At 33.6% G+C, this 23,384-nt stretch overlaps 1 protein-coding gene across 11 annotated transcripts in view; it reads right to left on the bottom strand.

Annotated features, from left to right (window-relative positions):
* The window catches only part of Gug (arginine-glutamic acid dipeptide repeats grunge), a 135,314-nt gene that overhangs the window by 77,661 nt on the left and 34,269 nt on the right, over positions 1–23,384 (bottom strand). For 7 of the 11 annotated variants that reach the window (XM_072523476.1, XM_072523478.1, XM_072523475.1 and 4 more), the window contains one exon: positions 4,641–4,729. In XM_072523476.1, the coding sequence (XP_072379577.1) occupies positions 4,641–4,700 (60 nt within the window). In that variant the 5' untranslated portion in view covers positions 4,701–4,729. Of the gene's footprint in view, positions 1–1,591; positions 1,724–4,640; positions 4,730–23,384 lie in introns of those variants that run through there. The other 4 variants (XM_072523481.1, XM_072523479.1, XM_072523482.1 and 1 more) reach the window with 2 other exon arrangements.

The following is a 23,384-nucleotide window of genomic DNA, read 5'->3' as shown; positions in this document are numbered from 1 at the left end:
TGGAGTAAGTAGAGACAATCTATGGTTCATGTAATTTAACGTTAAGTCTATTGCAGAATGTAATTTAGCTTGCAAAACATCGATAAAGTTATGGCATGATCACCTAGGACATATTAACTTCAGTACAATTAGGAAAACAGCTAATTTAGTAGAAAATATGAGAGTTGAAGACAAAGAAGAATTTTTCTGTGAGACATGCCAGTAAGGGAAGCAGTCAAGAAAATCGTATAAAAGTCTTACAAGAAGCAGATCAGACGTTTTATTTAAAAGTGATTGTCGTGGTTACTGTAATTTTTATTTTCTAAACCACAAGTCAGATGTTCTCAAGAAGTTTAAGGATTTTACAATACTGACCGAAAATCAAACTGGTAATAAGATTCAGATTTTAAGAAGTGACCAAGGCAAAGGAGAATATATCAATATTGACTTTCAGGATTTTATCAGGAAACATGGTTTATTATATGAATGTTCATCTCTATATACAACTTAATAAAATGACCGCAGTGAGAGTAATTTATATAAGAGAGGAAAATTATCACCTACTTAAGCGTATAATTTAGCATAGATCATTGGGGTCTATTGGTTTAGTGATTACACCGCTAAATTGTAAAAGTGCTAAAAAGATTGCTGATTTGTGTAGTAGTCTATTGAGCCGTAGCTCAAAGTTTCTAGACCACAGCAGATTTGCTTCGAGTTCGACGAATAGCCAGTGATCACCAGCCATCGTGGTGATCAACTTTTCCAAAATTTTCGTTTTTCTTTTGTAGACTAAGTACCTAATTATTGGACCACTCTCTACGATGGTAATGTAGCAGTAAAGTCAAACAAACAAGATATAATTATTTACTTCCATAAATCCACGAAATGAGACGTAGATACCTTAGACAAACTCTTACAGACCAGGTCCTTTTTAAAAAATAAAAAAGGAAGTTTGACAAAACCTTAGCCAAAAGAATGAAAAAAAATACCAGTGCAAAGTGCTTTGCAAAACAACCAAAAGAAATTTGTTTACAATCAAGTAAAACTAAATATAGCCTTTAGTTTTATTGTACCATATTTTATGCTTTATTTTTTATTATGAGAATCTCACTGCTCATATGGGGCTGGATTGCCAAAACGATTTAAAGTTAAGCTTTAGAAATTTAAATCTCTTAAAATCTGAGTTAATGCTTTTAGCTTAGAATCGCAATAAACAATCCCATTTTATAAACATTTATAAGTAAGTATATACAATTTGATTACTTCACGTAATATGTTATATGATATGTTATAACATATATGTTATATTATAATATAATGTGTTATATTATAACATTGCATTTACTTTTTAATCCTTAAGCACTATTCCTACCCAATCAAATCCGTTACTTTTCAGATAACTGCAATGTTTTTTAATCTAAACGCCGTTGTAATATACAAGTAATTATACTTGATTGTATTTTTTTACAAATCCCCATTAAGCTAAAATCACTTTTTTTGATAATCATTTCAAGTGTTCTGCAAAATTTTATATACGTATAGAGATAAATTAGTTTTGACATGCAAAAATCGAAATTTAACGAATCTAAGGAAATCACTGAAATAAGCTTACCAAAACCTGATGATTTCCATAACGTGTGTGGCCGCCGTTGTGTATTTACTTAACCGACTTCACCGAGTATTTATTTGTAAATGGGCGGCTATAAACATGGCTTTTTATTCATAATAAGGTACAAGCATCAGAAGTATTTACAAAGTTCGATAAACATATTTTACAACAGGGAAGATGGCATTTTTATTTAGTGCTTTATCTAAACACTTTTATCTCGATAAGTGGATAACAGACTACTTATCGACGAGGGCAAGCGTATTATCAGAATTTATTATCGTTATAATCTAGTCAAGTATATTTCATACATACATAAACGTATAATGCGCTTTTTGAATATCTTCTCTGTCTCTCCCTCGATTTTTCAGAAATATTTGTTTACCGTTACTGTTCCAAATTTTACTGTTTTAAATTTTAAACAAACTGATACTTGCAAAATAGCTCTTGCTTGATAAACGATTTATTCTCTTTTCAAACCCCCACTAAAATGAGCATCCTCCCAGTACGTTAAATAATTCAACTTAATTAGCAAAAAAGGTTTAGTGCTATAACAATAGCATTGGGAATAGGTTTATTTATAAATCAAGTTCTTTATTTTTCAAGTTCTTTATTAAAAATGAATCCTGGGAAAAAAAGTGCACCATGATAAATACATACATTGGTGGAAGCCAAAGTTCAGAAAGCTGGAAATTGTTAAAAAATTTAAGAAACAACAGAAAAAAAGATATTATCCAGTCCATATCACCGCAAACTTGGGAAGAATACTTTAAAGATTTACTAACAGAGACAAGAGAGCCCTTCAAACAGATAGAGAACTATGGTTTACAAGGCGTCAGGCTGATAGGATCACCAATCAGAATAAATGAGAGAGAAGTCGAAACCGTATGCAGACATCCAAAGAATGGCAAATCACCTGGCCCAGGAAATGTAGCTCCGGAACTTATTAAACATGGACCCAAAATACTAATGCAACGACTACGACAACTTTTCCAGGAATGCATAAATAAACATGAAATACCTGAGGAATGGAAAGAGTAGCATATGAGCACCATCCATAAAAAGGGAGATAAATCGAAACCTGAAAACTATAGAGGAATTGCAGTTATTAGTAGTATTAGCAGAATATATGGGAAAATAATAAAAAATCGAATAGAAGAAGAATACCAAGATATGGAAGCCGAAGAACAGGCTGGTTTTCATGCAGGTCGATCTACAATAGACCATGTCTTCTCTATTACCCAGATAATTGAAAAGAAAGTTGCTCGTGGCCAAGAAGTTCATCTGACGTTCGTAGACCTTAGGAAAGCATATGATAGTATCCCGCTTGATAAATTATGGGAGGCACTGGGGAAAACAAATATAAATATAGAATTGATTGAAGCAGTAAAAACGTTGTACTACCAACAAACAACAAGAATTAAAACAGGAAATCTGATAACACCGGGATTCAAAGTGACTAAAGGACTAAGACAAGGATGCTGTATATCCCCAACAGTATTCAAAATATACCTCGAAGCAGCACTCAACAAGTGGAAGAAAAAATGTACGAATATGGGCATACCACTAATAGACTTAACTTTGTACACTCTGTGCTTTGCGGATGACCAGGTCATCATCGCACAGGACTATTAGAAGAGTTTACAGAGTGGGGTTTGGAAGTGAACATGGAAAAAATTGAGTACATGAGTATCGGAGGAGATCAACATAACCTTCTCGTAGAGGAAAATCAAGAGATCAAACTATGTGATGACTACAAATACCTAGGAGTAAAGATCACTCAGGACGGAAAATTGGATGCAGCCATTAAGGAACGAAATACTCAGGGAAGGAAAGGCATAGCCTTACTGAACAGCGTACTGTGGGATAAAAACATCTCTAAAGAAAATAAAAGAAGAATATACAACACCATAATAAAAAGTATCACAACATATAAATGCGAAGTGTGGCCCCTAAAAGACAGAACAGAGAAAATGGTTAGAGCAACAGAAATGGACTTCTGGCGCCGCTCGGCGGGAATCTCCAGACGCGACAGAATAACAAACGAGAGAGTCCGAGAACTCATGGGGGTTACACATAATATTGTTGATGACATCAAAACGACACAACTCAGATGGTACGGACACGTAAGGAGAATGCCGGAGAATAGAATACCAAGACAAATTCTTGAATGGCAACCGAGAGGTAGGCGAAGACCAGGAAGGCTTAGAAGAAGTTGGGGAGAAGGAGTTGATAAAGAAATCAGAGAAAGAGAACTGGAGGACGATCTATGGAACGATAGAATGAGATGGAGATTGGAAATCGGAAGACGTCGAAGAACGTTGTAAACCGACATTATATATATAGTTCTTTATTTTGTTTGCAATCAAGAACTACAATTTTGTGACTGAAAATGTAAAAAAAGTCGATTTTTATTTCAACTGTGATATATTTTATTAATATAAACATCTTTCATTTGTCAACCCTTTCCCCGCCAGTACCACAAACCCTAGTGAATATAAGTGGGTATTAAAAAGAAAAATGGAATGAACACACTAACAGAATTTCTGAAGGACACGTGGTTAGATTCGCTCTAGATAAATCAGAGCATCGAACCGTCGACCGTCCCCAAAATACAAGTTAAGCATGGAGGACACGTATATCAAGGTAAAACAAGCACTTTATCTAAAATGAAGAAGCAAGATTTTTGGATACACCTTATCGACTTGTGATATTACTGGTAAGAAGAGATTGACCATAAAGAGATCAAATTAAAAAATAAATATATTGTATGTAATGGTTAATCATAGAGTGTAGTGTAACGTGTACAGAAGATCTAAATGAATCGGGAAGTACTCGTAGTAAACAACTTGATCCATTTTTACAAACGTCCAATAAGCATTGGACAAGTTTTATAGATATTTTCACCTTTTGCTCCTAACTATTAAAAATGCCATCTTTACATAAAACAAGAAATTTTCAATTTACTTTAACCCGCTACTTTTTTTTCTAAATACGATAATCCAAGATGCAAAAAATTTAGATTTTGTTACCGTGATTTTTAGTATCAACGTACATAAATATCTTTTACCTGGTTTCCAGGACCCACCCTGATTTCGCCTTGAGTAGTAGCCATTCCTAAACGCCTGCTAAGCAGTCAGTAATCTGAAAATAAAAGAGTATGTTAATTTCTGGGTAGACAATATATAGACGTGGTTTAACAAGTGATGCACGGAAATAGTTTTAGTCCATAAAAAATTACACAGTATAATAAATCATCATTAAGCAACTAAAACATCCAGGGTGTATTTACTAAATTAAAAGTAAAACTTCCATTTCTACATTATATATTACATTATGTTGTACATCTTATCTCCATTATCCCCATTTAACTCCTTATTTGTTATATAGGATATACTCGTTCATTTCCAAAATGGGGTTAAATATTTTCGTGTGTTTATATACGAGGATAGATTGATATCAAACTAGCCTTTGATAGATGGCGCTACTTGATACCGAATTGGTTTCGGTGTTGACATTTGCCATGTGTTGACATTTGCCATTCATGACATAACGTCTGTCTAAATTTTAAGTTTTAAAAACAAATAGTTTGGTTTTTACAGCCGTCAAAAGCAAGCAAATTTTGTTTTCGGAGAAATGTAAAAAGTCGAGTATGGTTCGGTGAAGTTCCTCCACAAAAAGGGTAAAACGAATGTGCAAATCAAAGCCGACCTGGACGAAGTTTATGGCGAGGTTGCACCTTCGTTAGCAACAGTAAAATTTTGGAAAGCTGAATTTGTTCGTGGTCGTACGAGTGTTTTTGATGATGAGCGTCCCAGGAGGCTAAATGAAGTCACCACGCCGGAAATGATCAACAAAGTCCATGACATGATTATGGCAGATCGTGGAATTAAGCTCCGCGAGTTAATAGAGGTCCTAAACATTTCCTACGAACGCGTACACACCATCATTTGGACATGAAAAAACTATCCGCGCGATGGGTGCCGCGTTTGCTGACAATCGATCAAATGCAAAAACGTGTGACCACTTCGGAGACGCTTTTGGCGATGATACGGCGCGATCCGAAGGATTTTTTTCGCCGATTTATCATCGTTGATGAAACCTGGATACATTATTACACACCCGAAACCAAACAACAGTCGAAACAGTGGCGCAAACGCAGCGAAGGGCCGCCGAAGAAGGCTAAGAATGCACATTCGGCCGGCAAAGTGATGGCGACTGTTTTGGCGAAAAAAACTTGTTTTTTTTTATCAAAGGCTAGTTTTATATCAATTCACCCTCGTATAAGTGTTTATACAAACCCTATCAACTATATATCGGGGCAATGTAAAATATAGGTATAACAAATTCAGGTGTTTGACTTCTCATTTATTAATATTTTTTAATGATTATGATAATTATGCTTATTATTACAAGCAATATTTTAATTTTAAATGATAAATAATCACAAATAGATACACATGATGCAAGAAACTAAAAGAAAGCATGGAAACACTCATATAACTGAAATGTAAGAACCGCAGGCGCAAATAAAACTGAGAAACGGAACAAAAATAGGAAAAACAGTCTATGCCATAGAAACGGAAACTATAACGGATAAAATTGAGATACTAAATAAGAAAAGTAAGTTGCAGTACCATAAAGATCGCATCACATAGTGATTTGACATCAAAAGAAAAGGAAATATAGAAAAAAAGTTAAAATACCAAAAGAAGAAAAAATTTAAGGAAAAGAGATAAAAAAGGCTTTAAGATGATCGTGAATGTGCAAGAATGGATAAGGGATGAAGAAAAACAACTAAAAGAAAATACCAAAGTAAAATTGCCATAAAAATAGTAGAAGAAAAACATCTGGAGAGGTATGATACTGAAATGACAAGGCAAAGGAATACGACCATGGAAAACGGAAAAATAACCACAAATAAATACAACAATCCAAGGAAATAATAAAAATTGGGACATGAAATGTGAGAGGTACTTATGAGAAGGTAGCTTTAAGAAACGGACCAAATTATGAAAAAATACACAATAGATATCCTTGCCCTGCAAGAAACGATAGAACTGGGAAATAAAATATTAAAGAGCACACTGTTCAAGAGTGAGTGGACCAAGAGATATATTGGAGTGGGATTCATGTTGCCGAAAAAAGTAAACAAAGCAGTTGTAGATTTTCAACCAATATAAGACCGAATATGAAACTTGAGAATAAGAGGAAAATATAGGAAGAAAAGTATCATTAATGTACATCCTCCCACTGAATATAAAGATTTAGAAACCAAAACAGAGTTCTATGAAAAACTAAGCACCCTAATAGGGAATATACAGAAATAAGATATAAATATAATCATTGGTGACATAAATGCGAAAGACGGAAAAGAGGAAATATATAGCAGAATAACAAGGGGACGAAGTTTACATAAGAAATCAAATGAAACTGGGACAAAGTTAATAGAATTTGCTAGAGAACAAAATGAAGATAGCTAGCACAAGTTTTGATCGTAAACAAGAATAGACCATACACAACAAGAATTACGAATAATTTTAATACCTGATGGGGATAGATCAAAATACCAATTAGAACACCTTCAAGAGAAGCAGGTAGTAAACAGACTAGAAGAAAAAAGAAATAAAAACCTAGAGAATCCAATCAAACAGAATATAGAAGAAGAATGGCAGACCATACAGACAACCATGTCGGAAGTAGTGGAAAAGTGTATAGGAAGAGAGCATATAAAAAGACGGCAAGACTGGTTCGATGAAGAATGTAGAAATATTATGGCAAGAAGAAACAGGAGAAAACACAAAGATATAGAGAAAATACCCAAAATGCGATCGAAAGCTATGTGACGAGAAGATAAGTTAAAAGAATTTGCAGAAAAAAAAACAGCTAGTAAAGTAATTGAAAAACATAAGAAGCCTACATAAACAAAGAGGTAAAAAATTTCTACCAAGCAGTTAAGAATCCAGAGAAACTAAAAGGAATAATCCAAAGAAACAAAGAAGGTTTACCTCTAGGAGCAATAACAGAAAAATTAAACAAATGGGCGGAATACTTCGAAGATATATTAAATACAGACTAACAAGAGGAACTCGAAGGAAATGAGAATTGACAAGAAGACGAAGAAGTAAAATAAATAATAAGAAACCTACAAAATAACAAAAGTGCAGGAGAAAGTGGTATCCCAGCTGTGATTCCGAAACAATGGAATAGTGCTCTTATTTTCGTCCTATCTATAAAAAGGGAGACAGAACTATATAGCACAATTAGAAGTAGTCTATAAAATACTTGCAAAAATTATTAGGAAAAGATTTAAGACCAGGAAAAACAATTACTGACCAAATAAGTATGTTAAAATTAATATAAAATAAATCTACGAACAAAACTTAGGATTACATAATATATACTACTTATCGATTTTACACAAGTATAAGGACTCCGTAACACGAACTATGCTTTATGAGGCCTTAAGAACATTAGAAATACCAGAAATGCTTATAAAGCTGGTGAGAATGATGCTTAGAAACACGATAAATAGAGTAACAATGGAAAGAAGCTTCTCAAGACAGTTCACAGTGAATAGAGGTTTAAAATAAGGGGATCCGCTATCAATGAATTTATTTAACCTAGTATTAGAACAAAGAACACAGAACTTCTGTGAGCAAATGAGGGGTCCAACGGGAAAACAACTTTGTAACACCCAGTTCTTCATGCAGGATCTTTTTGATCGAGGTCTTTGAAATGCCCAAAGATGCTTCTACGTCCCGGTATGTTACACGGCGGTCATCCTTAATTAACTGAGGAACCGCATCAATGCTTTGCTGTGTGACTGCTGTTCTGGATGAGCCTGACCTGGATTCGTCGCTAAGACTGGAGCGACCACGTTGAAAATCGCAGTCTTCTTCTTCTTCTTATGCCGTCCCCATTAACGGATGTTGGCGACCACATTTTTAAAAGCTTCTCTGTCTTTTGCAACGTGGAATAATTCGTCTACAGTCATGTTTGTCCAGTCTCGAATATTTCGCAGCCATGACTTCCTCTTTCTACCTATTCCCTTTGTGCCATCGACTCTACCCTGCATGATGACTTGCAGAAGACTATATTTATTATTTCTTAGTATGTGTCCAAGGTATGCAGTCTTGCGTACTTTTATCGTTCTCAACAATTTTTTGTCTCGACCCATCCTTCTCAGCACTTCCTCATTGGTGACCCTGGCAGTCCATGGAATTCTTAACATTCTCCGGTATATCCAAAGTTCAAAGGCTTCAATCTTTTTAACTATTTGCGCTTTTAGTGTCCATGTTTCTACCCCGTACAATAGTTGCGACCAGACGTAACATTCAACAAACCTCAGTCTCAGCGCAGTATTCAGATTTTTGTCACAGAACAATTGTTTGAATTTTAAGACCGCTGCCCTTGCCATTTCTATTCGTACCCGGATCTCTTGGTCTGGATCTAATTCTGTGTTGATGTAAGCTCCCAGATATTTATATTTTGTCACTCTCTCTATTTGCTGTCCACCAAGAGTTAGTTGTTCATTATTTATTGGACTCCTTGATACTATCATAAATCATAAATCGCAGTACCAACGGGAAAATAGTTGACTGGTGTGATGCTTCATTCCCAAACACAGAAACCATTTCTGCGAGACATTGCTGTTGGGATAATCCTCTCCGGAAATTGTAAACAATTATTGTTCGAAAATGTTCTCGGACAAGATCCATTTTTCGACCGACTTGGTAATTTCAAAAATTCTAGTCTAGAGGACTTGTTGGATTGGAATGAAACTCTCGATTTATGTCAACAAAAGATTGATTTTATATTTTTGCTGGAAGGTTTTATTGGTGGCGCCATCTAAGCGCCTATATGCAAAACTAAAAGGACAAATCTCGCATTTTAAATCAAGATAATTTTCAGATAAATTGTCTATATTGTGATCTATGTAAAACATCCTGTATAGTCAGGATTTTGTCCAAAAAAAAGTGATTTCCTTCACATATGTTTATGATAATCTAGCCAACAGCACAATGAATCGCATGTAATGCTACATAATGTAAAAAAACAATATTTATAACTATCTAACAAAATAAATTCTAATCAAAAAATTAAAACTGCACTAGTTCAGCGTAAAGTTCAAGGTTCTTTGAAGTTTATTTTAGCAATTTTTATTAACCTCAATTGAAATATATTTATAATACATAATGTTCTTTAATTAAGGAATAATTTTATTAATTATTCTCTAATTATATAATATTATAAATTTTTCATATCCAATTTTGTATTTCTCACAAGCAACATGACTAAACGCCACATTTCATTAAATAATAGTGTTTATTAGACTAACAGACTTAAATTCCAAATAGGGCACGAGGTATGTGTAGAATACAGGGTGCTCACCTATATGGTGTACATAGTCGTTAATGTGTTACCATATTCTCAGTAACTTATTCGTTAATTGTCAATTAGTGGGAATGTTTTAGAAATTTCCACTTGTTACTTAGATATTGATTCAAGGAAAAGTAGAATAAAAGAACAAAAAAAAACGTTCAATACTGTGTTGGTTTTTTTTTGTGAATGTAGTAATGCAAATTGAAATAGGTAGAACAACAGTGACATTAAAATAGTCAATTTTAATATTGTTTTCTTATTTTCCGCTATCCTGTATAATTATTCTTCCGTGTGTGAATACCTCTTTTTTGCCGTAATGTAGTATATCGTTACTAGAGTAACTCGATGCAAGCTTAAAACTTGATAACTACTATTAAAATTAGAACTCAAAAATGTTTGTCGTTTTGTTGTTCGTTTGTTAGTTTGGAAATGAAAAACCTAATTCATCTCATAATTTTATTTTATTTATCTCCCTTTTGTACATTTTAAACCTTACGTACTATCGTCACGTCTACGAGAATAGGGAAGCTTTTAATATTTCGATATTTATTGGGATTACTAAAATTTCTTTTCTGCTTTTATTCAGTTTCAGCGTGGTCTTAAAACAGAAATAAAACCAACATAATTACCAAATATTAAAAGTAACACGTGATTCATTTAGAGGTACTTTTTTGGTGGGGATTTAATGGGAGATCGTGCACGAATTTCATCATGGAAAGACTTAGACCGACACAGAGTCTAAAAATTATTTAGCTGTATTACGAAAATGGGCGTTCTACGAGGAATGTGTATCGTGCGCTTAGAGTAACTTATGGTCCACATAATCGGCTTACAAAACGCACAATTCGCTAGGAAATCAATAAATTTGAAACCCAGTTTTCACTATTGGATAACTCGCGACCAAATAGACCACATTCATCATGTACTGAAGAAAATATAGTGGCAGTAGCAGAGAGTGTACGCGAAAATAATGAAGAATCGATTCGTCGCCGTTATCAACAGCTTGGCTTGTCATATGTAACACCTTATTTTATGCGTATTTTACGTAAGGATCTTGGTATAAAAACATACAAAATTCTATTAGAGAGAGATCTGAAGCCGACCGACCTTTCGAGTCGTCACCGTTTCAGTCGATGGGCTCTTGATAAGCTTGTAGATGAAAGAGCCACTCTTTCGAGTCACATAAAACCCACCGTTTTCGAAAAAAAAAAAAAATTGTAATCCAATGAAGCCCATTTTTGGCTTAATGGGTACGTAAATAAACAAAATGCCGGTATTTGGGGTGATGAGCAACCTCTAAAGGTTCAGAGTTGCCATTACATCCAGAAAAAATAACTGTTTGTTGTGGTTTATTGGTTTATTGTGGTTTATTGGTAGAATTGTCGGTCCATATTTATTTAAAACAAAGGCCGATCAGAATGTTACTGTGAATGGAGACCGTTATACCTCGACGACATTTGGTTCCAACAAGATGGAGGCCACTTGCCAGTGAAAGTATGGCTTTACTGCGAGAACGATTCGGTGAATAATTTATTTCACGCTTCGGACAAGTGAATTGGCTGCCTAGATCCTGTGACATCACACCTCTAGACTTTTTCCTTTGGGACTACGTAAAATCCAAAGTCTACAAGAATAAACAGGCTACGATTGAGGCATTGGAGGTCAATATTACTTGAGTATCACCCATTATATGTCGAAATAATTCGAAGTGAAGGGTCGTCTGCCAGTCGATAAAGTAGCTGTTCCGTTGTCACAGACAGAACGAGTAATAAAGCACATGCTTCAAACGCTTATTTGCCATATTTATTGTATATTTTTTCTAGAACATAAATGTAGTGAATATTTCTAAAACCACTCTTCTTCTTGATGTACATATCCATGACGAATGATCATCATGATAATCTTTATGTTGTCTGCAGCAACGCGAAAAAGCTCCATAGATGTTATGTCCATCTAGGTCTTGAGGTTCCTTAATCAGGATCTCCATTTGTAATTCAGATAGGCCACGGGATCGTGAGTATTCTCCACTACAGCCATATGTCAAATGTTTCCAATCTCTTGCACATCTCTTCGTTCAAGGTCCACCTTCAGCATCATAGAACAGAGAAGAGGTATCACCGCAGCATTCTTTTACTTTTATACCAAGATAGATAATGTGGTTATCGAAGAGGCCCTCGTTCGGTTGAAGGTGTTCCAGCTTTTCCGATGCGCGCCAATATTATGCTCTTATGCGCATAAGTTTATTTGACGTTCCGATTTCCACTTCGGAAATCGTTTTGTAGTTAATAGAAAAGGTTTTGTGTTTTGAAAACGATCAAACGATGTCAAATAAAATTATTTTAGAGTAAAATTGTGGTTTATTCCTAACAAAAACAGTAAATAGAAGCATGGAAGTGAAATATTTCATAATTATATTATCTACCTACAGAAGAACAAGTACAAATTAATAATAAACATCTTAAATGGACGAATCACTAGGATGTACAAAAGTATAATAAGATCTATACAGGGTGGTTCAATAATGGTCTAAAATCTGAATTGTAGATTCTAGACTTCAAAATATGATAATACTGCCCAACATGCCCTACAAAAATATTGCTCCTTTCCGAGAGTGTCCGAGTTTCCGAGATACCGAGTGTTTAAAATTTAAATATGGATTTTAATTTCTATTAAAAAATTGACAATTTAACTTTTTTTTGGCACGAGAATTGCTAATTTAGACTCTAATTTAGCGTTTCTAATAGAGGGTGCTAGTTACACTGGGTTTTGTTTAGTAAATAATTTTTTTTTGTGAGCTAGAGGTAGAATAATAAAAAAATATAAAAAGTTACTCTTGTTTGATTCATGTAATTCACGAGTTATTTACAACAAGCCTTAGTTTTATTCTTTAACTGTGTAACCATAACAAATTAAAAAACAAAAATAAAAAACTTTAAAATGGCAAATATTTAAAAATGCCCACTTTATAACATTTACTTATGTTTTGTAACTGACGCCCTCTATTAGCAATGCTAAATTTTAGAGTCAAAATTAGTAATCCTCATGTCAAAAAACGTAAAATTGCCAACTTTTAAATAGAAATTATGAACACAAACAAAATTATTGCGAAAATTAAAATCCACATTTAAACGCTAAACACTCGGTATTTCGGAAAGGAGGAGCAATATTTGTATAAGGCATTTTGGGCGGAATCATCACATTTTGAGATCTAGAATCTACAACTCAGAGATTGGACATTCCTGTGGAAAGGTTTTCAGAACGACTTTAAGGTTAACATATGGTGTGGTGTAATATGAGTCAACTAAATAAGCCCTTTTGAACAGCCAAGCAATTGAAATGGACCTCTGCATTTAGATTTTCTTCAAGAACATTTACACGAATTACTAGAGGATATACCTCTCGCCTCAAAATAAAACATGTGATTTTTGCACAACGGGGCACCACCACATTATCCTTTAGAAGTTCGTCAATACATAAACAAAAGTTTTCGCATCGATGGATGCGATAATGAGTTTGCTTGGCCAACAAGAAGGCCTGATTTCAATCATTTAGATTTTTCACTTTAGTTGTAAACGGGGGCATTAGTTCACAAAAAGTACTCCTTTAGAATTGCGACAGAAAATATAAGAAGCCGCGAATGTCATTAAAAATAATAGACAAGGGCAATTTGATATTTTTGAGATCTTTGCGAAACCGGTTCATAAGGTGTATTGAAGTAAATAGTGCACATTTTGAACATTTACTTACTCAGTTTTTCGTTTTTTTGCTTCAATTTGTTATTGTTACACATTTAGAGAATAAAAAATTTTATTGTAAAATTGAAATTCATTGGACTTTTAGAAGCAAGTAGCTCGATAACCGAACGATTTATATACATGATTTATATGCTTTTTCATATTTTTCTATTATTTTACCCATAGTTCACAAAAAAAATTGCTGTCATTTACTAAACATAACCAAGTGTAACTAGCCTCCTCAAATTAAAGTTGATTTCATGTAATCGAATAAACTATCTTACAAGTAAAGTCGTCCCAGGAACGCAACTCAACAGTATTGGCAATATCATTTTAAAGTCGTCTACTTTAAAATGTATAATGTATGTCTGAATTGTCAATATAAATGAATCAGATAAAATTAAATTATTAGAAGAATTTTTTACTAAGTAACAAAAAAACAAAATTTGTTTAATTTACTAATGTTTGTATTTTGAGAACGATTTCCGAAGTGGAAATTGAAACGTCAATAAACGTATTTTAATCTTTAATTGTGGCTTATTCCCATTTAGATAGTAATTACTTTAAAATGCCACAAGAAACTAGCTTCAGAACAATATAAATCAAAATTGTGAAAACACAAAATTAATGCGAAAATTAAAATTCATATTTAAACTTTAAATTAGCAATATTTGTATAAGGCATGTTGGGCAGAACCATCATATTTTGCAGTCTAGAATCTAGGGCCATTCTTAACGAATCACCGTGTATAAAGGTTTATAATTATAGTGTTTATGATAATATTTGGTAATTAAAATATAATTTATTAAATTTTAAATGTGCAAGGTATAACGCTTCAATGGTTTGTGCTAGATACAGGAAGCAATAAACGAGGTTTATGTAGAAATGCTTTTATGAAGTTTAATTTTACGACATACTGATAACATTCAAGCGTACTAGTAAAACCTTATCACCGATTGAAAGTTAAATATTAATAATTTGCTATCTAAACTAAAGTTAATTTTTGTACGGTAACAATATATTTACGGTATAAAAGTTTGACATAATAAGCCAATGATATACAGGATGTCCAGAAACTCTCCTGACAAACGAAGACCAGAGATTTCTCGGATAATTTTAAGACAATTGAACCCAATTCACATAGTCCGAAAATGCTTCCTAAGGGAGCTAGAGCTCTTTGAAGATGGCGCCTTTTAATTAGTTTTCGTTAAATACCTACAAAACGCTTCTATTTACAAAAACGTAAACTGGTATGATTATTTATCCTCCTGAGTTGAATCGATTTCATTAATTGCGAATTTCTAGTACCGATCATAGGCGTACGTTTTGGGTAGTTCAACGATTATTTTAACGCATAACTTTTTTGTCGTTATCTTTAAAGCATTCATGATACTAGATTATTAAATTTTCAGGTATTCTAGTACTAAAAGGTACTCTTACTCTAAGTCAATAGGATACACCGTTTTCTGCAAAAATCGATTTGAAAATTTTTCGTTTGTTCTTCACGAAAGTTAAATTAATATTTTATGCACTAGTTGGCCGTGGACCTGTCAACACAAGTAGAACCTACGTTTTTCATTGTCAAATTGTGGTCAGTTCGCGAAGTTTACCTTTCAGTTTTTTACTTTGTGGCATTGAAATATAACAATTTCAATTCAACAAAAATTGTTTTTACTAATGAGAAATACGCTGGTATATACGTTTTAGTTTATGGCGAAATGAGGCGTAACGCTCGAGCAACACAACGTAGATACCCTGAAAAATTTCCCAATCATGACTTCACTCACTCACTCATTTTACAGCTCTTCATTAACGATTAAGAGAAACAGGTTCAGTGGTTCCAACAAATAATAAAACAGGGTGGCATGATGATGTAACAGCAGCACATGAAGATCTTGTTTTAATGGAAGTTGAGGAAAATCCAGAAATTAGCGTTCGAAGACTATCTGCCACGTATCCCACAATTTCAAAATCTTCCATAGGAAATATCTTACACAACGAAAATTTATATACTTTTTATTTTACAAAGCACTGATACTGTATAAGCACTGCTACAAGGAGATTTTCCTGCTCCTGAAGAATTCGCTAGTTGGTTACAAAATCAGAAAAATCAAAATGAAGATTGTTTTCAGATAAATTTTGTTTTGCGACAAAGCTACATTCATGTGGAAATGGAAATAGAATTTTTAATGTGCACAATGCACAATATTATTCGTACGTTTGTGACAATCCCCACGTTGTTCAAGAAGTTAAGCATCAGCATAGATTTAGCATAAACGTCTGGATAGGAATAATTAACGATTGTCGACTTGGGCCTGTGAAATTACCTGCTAGTTTAAATGGTGCTACCTGTGTTGCAAAAGTGTTAAAAGTGTTATACTTGATCCGTTAGTTGATGTGCCTTTAAATATTCGGCAGAACTTATGGTTTCTACATGACGGCTGTCCGGCTCACTTTAGCTGGAATGTATAGTTTAGTTCAAGATATTTGGCCTGAGGTTGGTGGGATGACCCAGTCGACCGCAGTATTATAATAATGAACAACACTTATTGATGTTATTAATCCCTCAATTGTCTTTGCGACGGGTAGCAATAGTTTTGGAACAGCTTACTATCAGTGCAAATAAATTGTTAAAATTAAAATTTCTACACAATGCTCCGTATTAAAAAAAATTTTGCTACACACGAATTAGTCATCTTTGCTTACTCATCTGAAATTAGGTTGCTTGGAATCAATTATTATTAACGATCACAAACAATTTTCATGTTCAACGGGCTCACTACTTGAATTTTATGGAGTTAGAATATTATCTGTTTTATGTCGTTTTCACTTAAAAAAAATGAACTTTCGATAATGAAGCTATCTTTAAATAAAAGAAAATTAAAAAATTATTAGCAAGTATATTGGCTAAAGATAAAGTATACCTCTTATTGTTATTTTATAGCTTTACACATTATAATCCTCGTGCTAATTATATACGTATAATTAGGTATCATTTATTTATCTAGAAAATATAATATTGGCGCAAATTGGCGTATTTGCGCCAAATGACAAGTACGAGGTGTTGCAGCTGGTAAATCGAAGGAAAAAGGGTCCTGGTAGATGACAAATATCCTGGCTAAAAAACATTCGCGACGGCCGGGTTAAACACACAACGCTCTTAAGAAATGCAGAACATAGAGACGAATTTGCAATGGTTATAGCCAACCTTCATTAGCGGAGTCGACACTATAAGAAGTATTACGTGCTTTTCTAGGGTTCATGCATGTAATCTATAGACATTTGTACACAAATGTTACATTTTTTTATTTATTTCTTAATTAATAGAAACATGTTTTGCTAATTTTAAAAGACGTTTTTAAAAAACCTATTATCAACGTTTTCTCCTAATTTTAAATGTATGTTAAAATGTGAGTTTGATCAACGACGTTATGAACGGGTATTATTGAAATTTAGTTATGGTATTACTATGTCCCATACAGGGTGTCCCATAATTAATTGGAGATTAGCTAATGGGTGATAGCTGACATCAAAATAAGGCGTTTGAGCTCAAATTGCTTAGGCAAAATGTTGCTAGTTTTCGTTCTACAGGGTGATTCATTAATTTTTTTTTTATATTATTTTTAGGGATATATTAAAAACTATTCAACCGATTTAAATGAAATTTGGTTTCTTGCTTAGTATGCTTAATATAAAAATGATAAACTCGGTTCGCTAATCCCAGTCCGAACTGTCTAGTGAATTTAGTAATTATTCTTTTGCGAAGTTAGTTACTTTTTGACAGACTAAAAGTGGCTGGAAATTACTATACAACCAAGCACCCGTACTTATAGTCAATATTAATAGTAAACAAACTAAATAGTAAATAAAATAGAACTTTGCGAATTACCGACAATCAATATTTATTTATCTGCACCATATAATAAATAGTTATGTTAAATTATAACAACTAAATATATATTTTTTAAATATATACTACCCAAAATTTGATGGGTTTAGTATACACTTCGACTATTTAGAATAATTCTTCTTTTTTTAAAGAAAGAAGTCTGTAATAGCAGGATACTTGAGCTATTAATACTGAGAAGTAGGAATTGTTGTGTTGTAGGTTTCCGACAATGAATCTGTCAAAATTTGTCCGAGCTAAGCGAATGGAGTTTATTAGTTTTACCATTGACACTAGGTTTCGCCACCTACTATAACATTGGTTCATTAATATGGCCATAATTTTTTTGTCCGCCCTGTATAAACATTCTACGAAAAAAAAACATGAAATAACATTCCATTCTACACAAAACAGGTATTCTTGCTTCAAATCAGAAAAGTACACCGTCTTCGAAATAAACGTATTTTGTTAATGATACGCATGTCTGTATTTAATTTCTCGCAAAACCGCTTACCGTTGCACGTCATTATCATTGACAGAGATCGAAGTTGAAATAGTTACCAAAGTATAAAAAAATCCTGAATCCATTTTAAATCAAATAGGTCATATAATTATTGCAAACAAATTAATATTTAATGTAAATAAATAGAAACAAAACAAGAGTTAAAAAATAATCTTATTAAAAACAATTTGAGCCGCTTGTATGTGTCGTATAAAGAAGTAAAATGGGATACATAGATATTTATTTTATTTTATGTAAAATATAAAATAAAAAGTGTCAACACCGCAACTGTCAAATAAGTGTTACCAATTTATGCCAAAATATCACCTTCGTTCGATTACAGTTACAGTGTGTTCCGAACAAATGTTCTCCATAAAAACCTTTTATAATGCATTTATACAAATTAAATGAAACATATTATTGTATATTTCTTTAAGTTAACATTAATAGAAATCTTTAATATTATTTCTACGCGTATATAATAAAATATGTCTAGTGGCTGTAAGTGCAAAGTTTTTTATAAACCACTTAAGATAAAGGTAAAATACCACGTCATAGTTAATTTTCTAACGTAGAAATGCGAGATATGATCTGTTTGTATGCCCAGGAAAATTTTTGTTCTCGTAAAGCAGCTCAACGCTATTTCGAACTTTATCCCAATAGAAGACAACCACACCGTAAAACTATTAGATCATTGTTCGACAGATTAGGTAAAACAGGGTCATTTCGTCCCAAAAAGAGGAATGCTGGAAGACCGAGAGTAATTGATGCGGATATGGAGGATGAAATTGTTGTGCGTATTGCAGAAGATCCAGAAACCAGTCCAAGGCTTGCTTCTACGACCACTGGTATAAGCAAATCTACGGTATCAAGAATAATACGGACAGAAAATCTGTATCCGTATCGTTTTACTCCAGTACAGAATCTTTTACCACATGATTTTCCAGCAATGCTCCGATTTAGTCAGTTTCTGATAGGGTGGCATTTAGACGAACATCATTCCTCAACATGAGTTTTCCATATATATCTGATGTGGCATATTTGGGGATTGTATTGTAGGACCATTCGAATTACCAACTAGGCTTGACGGAGTAACCTATCTAAACTTTTTGAGAGAAGATTTACCAACTCCTTTAGAAGACATACCTCTAAATTTGAAACGTAGCTCTTGGTACATGCATGGTGGTGCACCACCACATTATAGCCTAGAAGTTAGAAATTATCTAGATGAAATTTATCCTCAAAGGTGGATTGGTAGAGGTAGTGTATACCCATGGCCAGCACGCAGTCCCGAACTAAATCCCCTAGACTTTCACTTGTGGGGCTACCTAAAGTCACTTGTTCATATAAAAAAAAAATAAATAACCTCAAAAGTTATTGCAAAATATTGTAGAGGAAGTTAACATAATTCTTTTTCTTTTTGTATCCTGTAGGATACAAAAAGAAAACAAAAAAAAATGGTTCAATGATGAATGCTTGAACGCCGTAACAGCAAGAAATATGGCTAGAAAGAACATGCTACAAAACCCCTCGCACAACAACAATGAAATGTATAGACAAAGAAGAACAGAGACAAGAAAACTAATGAAAAGGAAGAAGAGGGAGTATCAGGAACAAATAATCAGAGATATAGAAGAAAAAAGAAAGAACAAACAAGCGAGACAGTTCTTCAAAGGAGTTTCAGATATCAAAACCGGGTACCAAGCAAGAACAGGAAACTTCCTTCAAAACGACAGCGGGCAGCTTATCACTGATGACAAGGAAATCCTAAAAACCTGGAAGGAATACTTCTATCAACTATTGAACGACCAATCTAGAAGAAATACATCAAACATAGAGGTACATACAGCTGAAATAGAAGACCAATAAACGACATACGAAGAAGTAATACATGCAATTAAAAAACTTAAAAATAATAAGGCACCAGGTACCGATGGTATACCCGCAGAGTGCTTAAAACATGGAGGAGAAGCGTTGTACAGTTTTATATACAAGCTAATATAAGACATTTGGCGAGAAGAAACAATGCCAGATGAATGGAAAGAAGGGGTTATTGTACCAATACACAAAAAAGGAAACAAAAAGCAATGTACTAACTACCGGGGAATAACACTCCTAAACACCACCTACAAAATCCTTGCAAACATCCTGCTAGAAAGAACCAAAACATACACAGAAGGAATCGTTGGAGATTATCAATGCGGATTTAGACCGGGCCGCTCTACCATTGACCAGATATTCACAATAAAACAGATAATGAAAAAATGCTGGGAGTTTGATCGTGAGTTTCATCAGATGTTCATAGATTTTAAACAAGCATTTGATAGAGTATGCAGGGCCAGACTGTGGACAGCGATGCAGGAACTTGGCTTTCCAAAAAAAACTAGTCAGGTTGATACGGATGTGTATGGAACGGTTACGATGTAAGGTGAGAGTTGGACAACAATACTCGGAGACATTTGAAATAAACAATAAATAAACAATGGACTAAAACAGGGAGATGCACTTTCACCACAACTCTTCAACTTAGCTCTGGCAACATAATCAGAAGTGCAAGAATCTAAAAACCGAATACAGTATTTCATCGAGAAGGACCAAACTTACTACTGGCATTTGCAGACGATATCGATCTAATAGGAAACACACGATTAAGGATGAAGGAAACTTTCGTGAGGTTCGAGAAAGAAGCAGAGAAGATGAGGCTCCAAATCAACGAAAACAAGACGAAATATATGTATATGAGCCGCGATAACCAAAGCAGAGACAGAATCGGTCAGAACATCACCATCGATGACTTTAACTTCGAGCGCGTTAGAGAATTCAAGTATCTTGGAACAACAATAACTGAAGACAATAATGGATCACAAGAAATAAACAACAGGATCCAGGCAGCAACAGATGTCTTTTTGCCCTCCAAAACCTTATAAAATCTAAACAACTAACAAGACGTACGAAGATACAGGTCTATAAAACAATCATACGACCCGTTGTGATGTATGGAAGCGAAACGTGGACGATAACAAAGGCAAACGAAGAGAGACTATGTGTTTGGGAAAGAAAAATCCTAAGGAAGATCTTTGGCCCTGTGCTGGATGAAGCATCAGGACAATATAAAATAAGAACTAACAAAGAGCTCGAAGAACTTTACTCAGACGCCAACATCATAAAAGAAATAAAGTCCAGAAGACTCCAATGGGCAGGACACCTCAGAAGACATTCTGACGAACGAACAGTAAGAGTGGTGTGGGAGGAAGTCCCAACTGGAAGGAGACCACGCGGACGCCCTCGTCTCCGGTGGCGAGATAATATAGCAGGAGACCTAAGCACTATGGGCGTGGAGAATTGGATGGAGGTTGCTCAAGACAGAAAACAGTGGAGGCATGTTGTCGAGTCGGCTAAAACCCACGAAGGGTTGTAACGCCACGGAGTAAGTAAGTAAATAAGTTAACGTAATTAGGGCCCAAAGAAACTCATTATTTAAAATAAGACAAAACTTACACAAAGAATTTAGATTATGTAGTTTATCTAATGGTGAACATTTTTAACACTTATTGTAATTTTTTTTCGTCTCGTTTTGAATTATTCACTTTGTCAACTGTTTTATATTCACTTCATTGTTTAATTTATAACTGATTTTTTTTTTAAATTTGTTACTGTGTAAAAGGTCTATTAAAAATAATTGTTTCAATCATATGCATTTTGTTTGCAAATATTATCTACTACTAATACATTTAATATTCACTGGTATTTAAGACCATTTCAATAATGTTTGAATTTACATAAGTTTTTGTAAAATTTTTTCATTTTATGCAAGCATACCTAGGTACCTGCTTGTTTTGCGAAAAAATAAATACAGACATGCGTATCATTAACAAAATACGTTTATTTCGAAAACGGTGTACTTTTTTGATTTGAAACAACAATACTGTTTTTGTGTAGAATTGAATGTTATTTCATGTTTTTTTTTCTAGAATATTTATACAGGGCGGACAAAAAAATCATGACCACATTCATGAACCAATGTTATAGTAGGTGGCGCCACCTAGTGTCAGTGGTAAAACTAATATCATTTTCATATTAAGCATACTATATAACAGCAAGATACCAAATTTTACTTAAATCGGTTGAATAGTTTTCAATATATCCCTAAAAATAATATAAAAAAATATTAATGAATCACGCTGTAGAACGAAAACTAACAACATTTTGCCTAAGCAATTGGAGCTCAAACGCTTGATTTTGATGTCAGCTATCACCCATTAGCTAATGTCCAATTAATTATGGGACACCCTATATAGTTTAGTGGTAATGATTCCTGAACCCATTTATATCCTATTTTTGTAAATTGTTGATTTTTTGCGTCGTCCAATCAAAACAAGTTTATTCTAATCAATAGTTCTTACAATTTGATTCCTATCCGTCATGAGGAAGTATGTAATACGAATAACTTAATAAAATAATAAATAAAACCTTTATTGCAGGTAAACTTTCAGCTAATACCAAATTCGATATTGGGGGATTTTAAAAAACACTTTTAATTATCAACGTTATAAAATTTAATGTTGTGTCATAAAACTTTAATATCACCAATTTTAATAATCCACTAATTTGAAACGTAAAATGCGCATGGTAATTGCCGAACCACTAATGATTGCTGCTAATTACGAAACTATTGTGTTATCTGTATGTGCAGGATAGTCGATGCTCAGTTTTATTTAGAAACATTAAAAATACTATTTTAATCTGAATTAACGATTATTACTATTATGTAAATCATACTGCTTTAATAGATAGTTAAGTTTGTAATGGTTTATTCCTCCAACAATACTGGCAGTGGTGACTGAATTTATAATGACGTTTTAATGTGTACAACTATAAATTAGTTACTTTGATCAGCCACTAAATTGATTATGAATCTTCCTGATCGCGTTGTAGTCCAAAGAAATAGAGTATTTCCGTGATATTGACCCAGCCAGGTATCTTTTGACTTTTTTGGACCTCAATAACCAAATCCTCTGTTTCCTGCAGTGGGTTCAGTGGACTTATTTACACTATTTTAAACAATTTAAGACAAAAAATGTATCATTTTAAGAACTTTTGTCTACTAGTAAAAAGTAATCATTTTGAACGGTAATGACAAACAACTTTTTTTGCAATAAAATGTCAGAAAAAAGTGAACTTACAATGATTCTACGGATAGTGTAAGTAAGGGAGAGAGTTATTATATGCAAAGAATTTAAAAAAAGTTAGAAAAAACCATTTCCAACATTGCAAAATTTAATTGTAAAAACA

This window comes from Diabrotica undecimpunctata, chromosome 2 (genome assembly GCF_040954645.1).
Source record: "Diabrotica undecimpunctata isolate CICGRU chromosome 2, icDiaUnde3, whole genome shotgun sequence".
NCBI lineage: Eukaryota > Metazoa > Arthropoda > Insecta > Coleoptera > Chrysomelidae > Diabrotica > Diabrotica undecimpunctata.
This window is presented reverse-complemented; position numbering and strand designations above follow the sequence as displayed.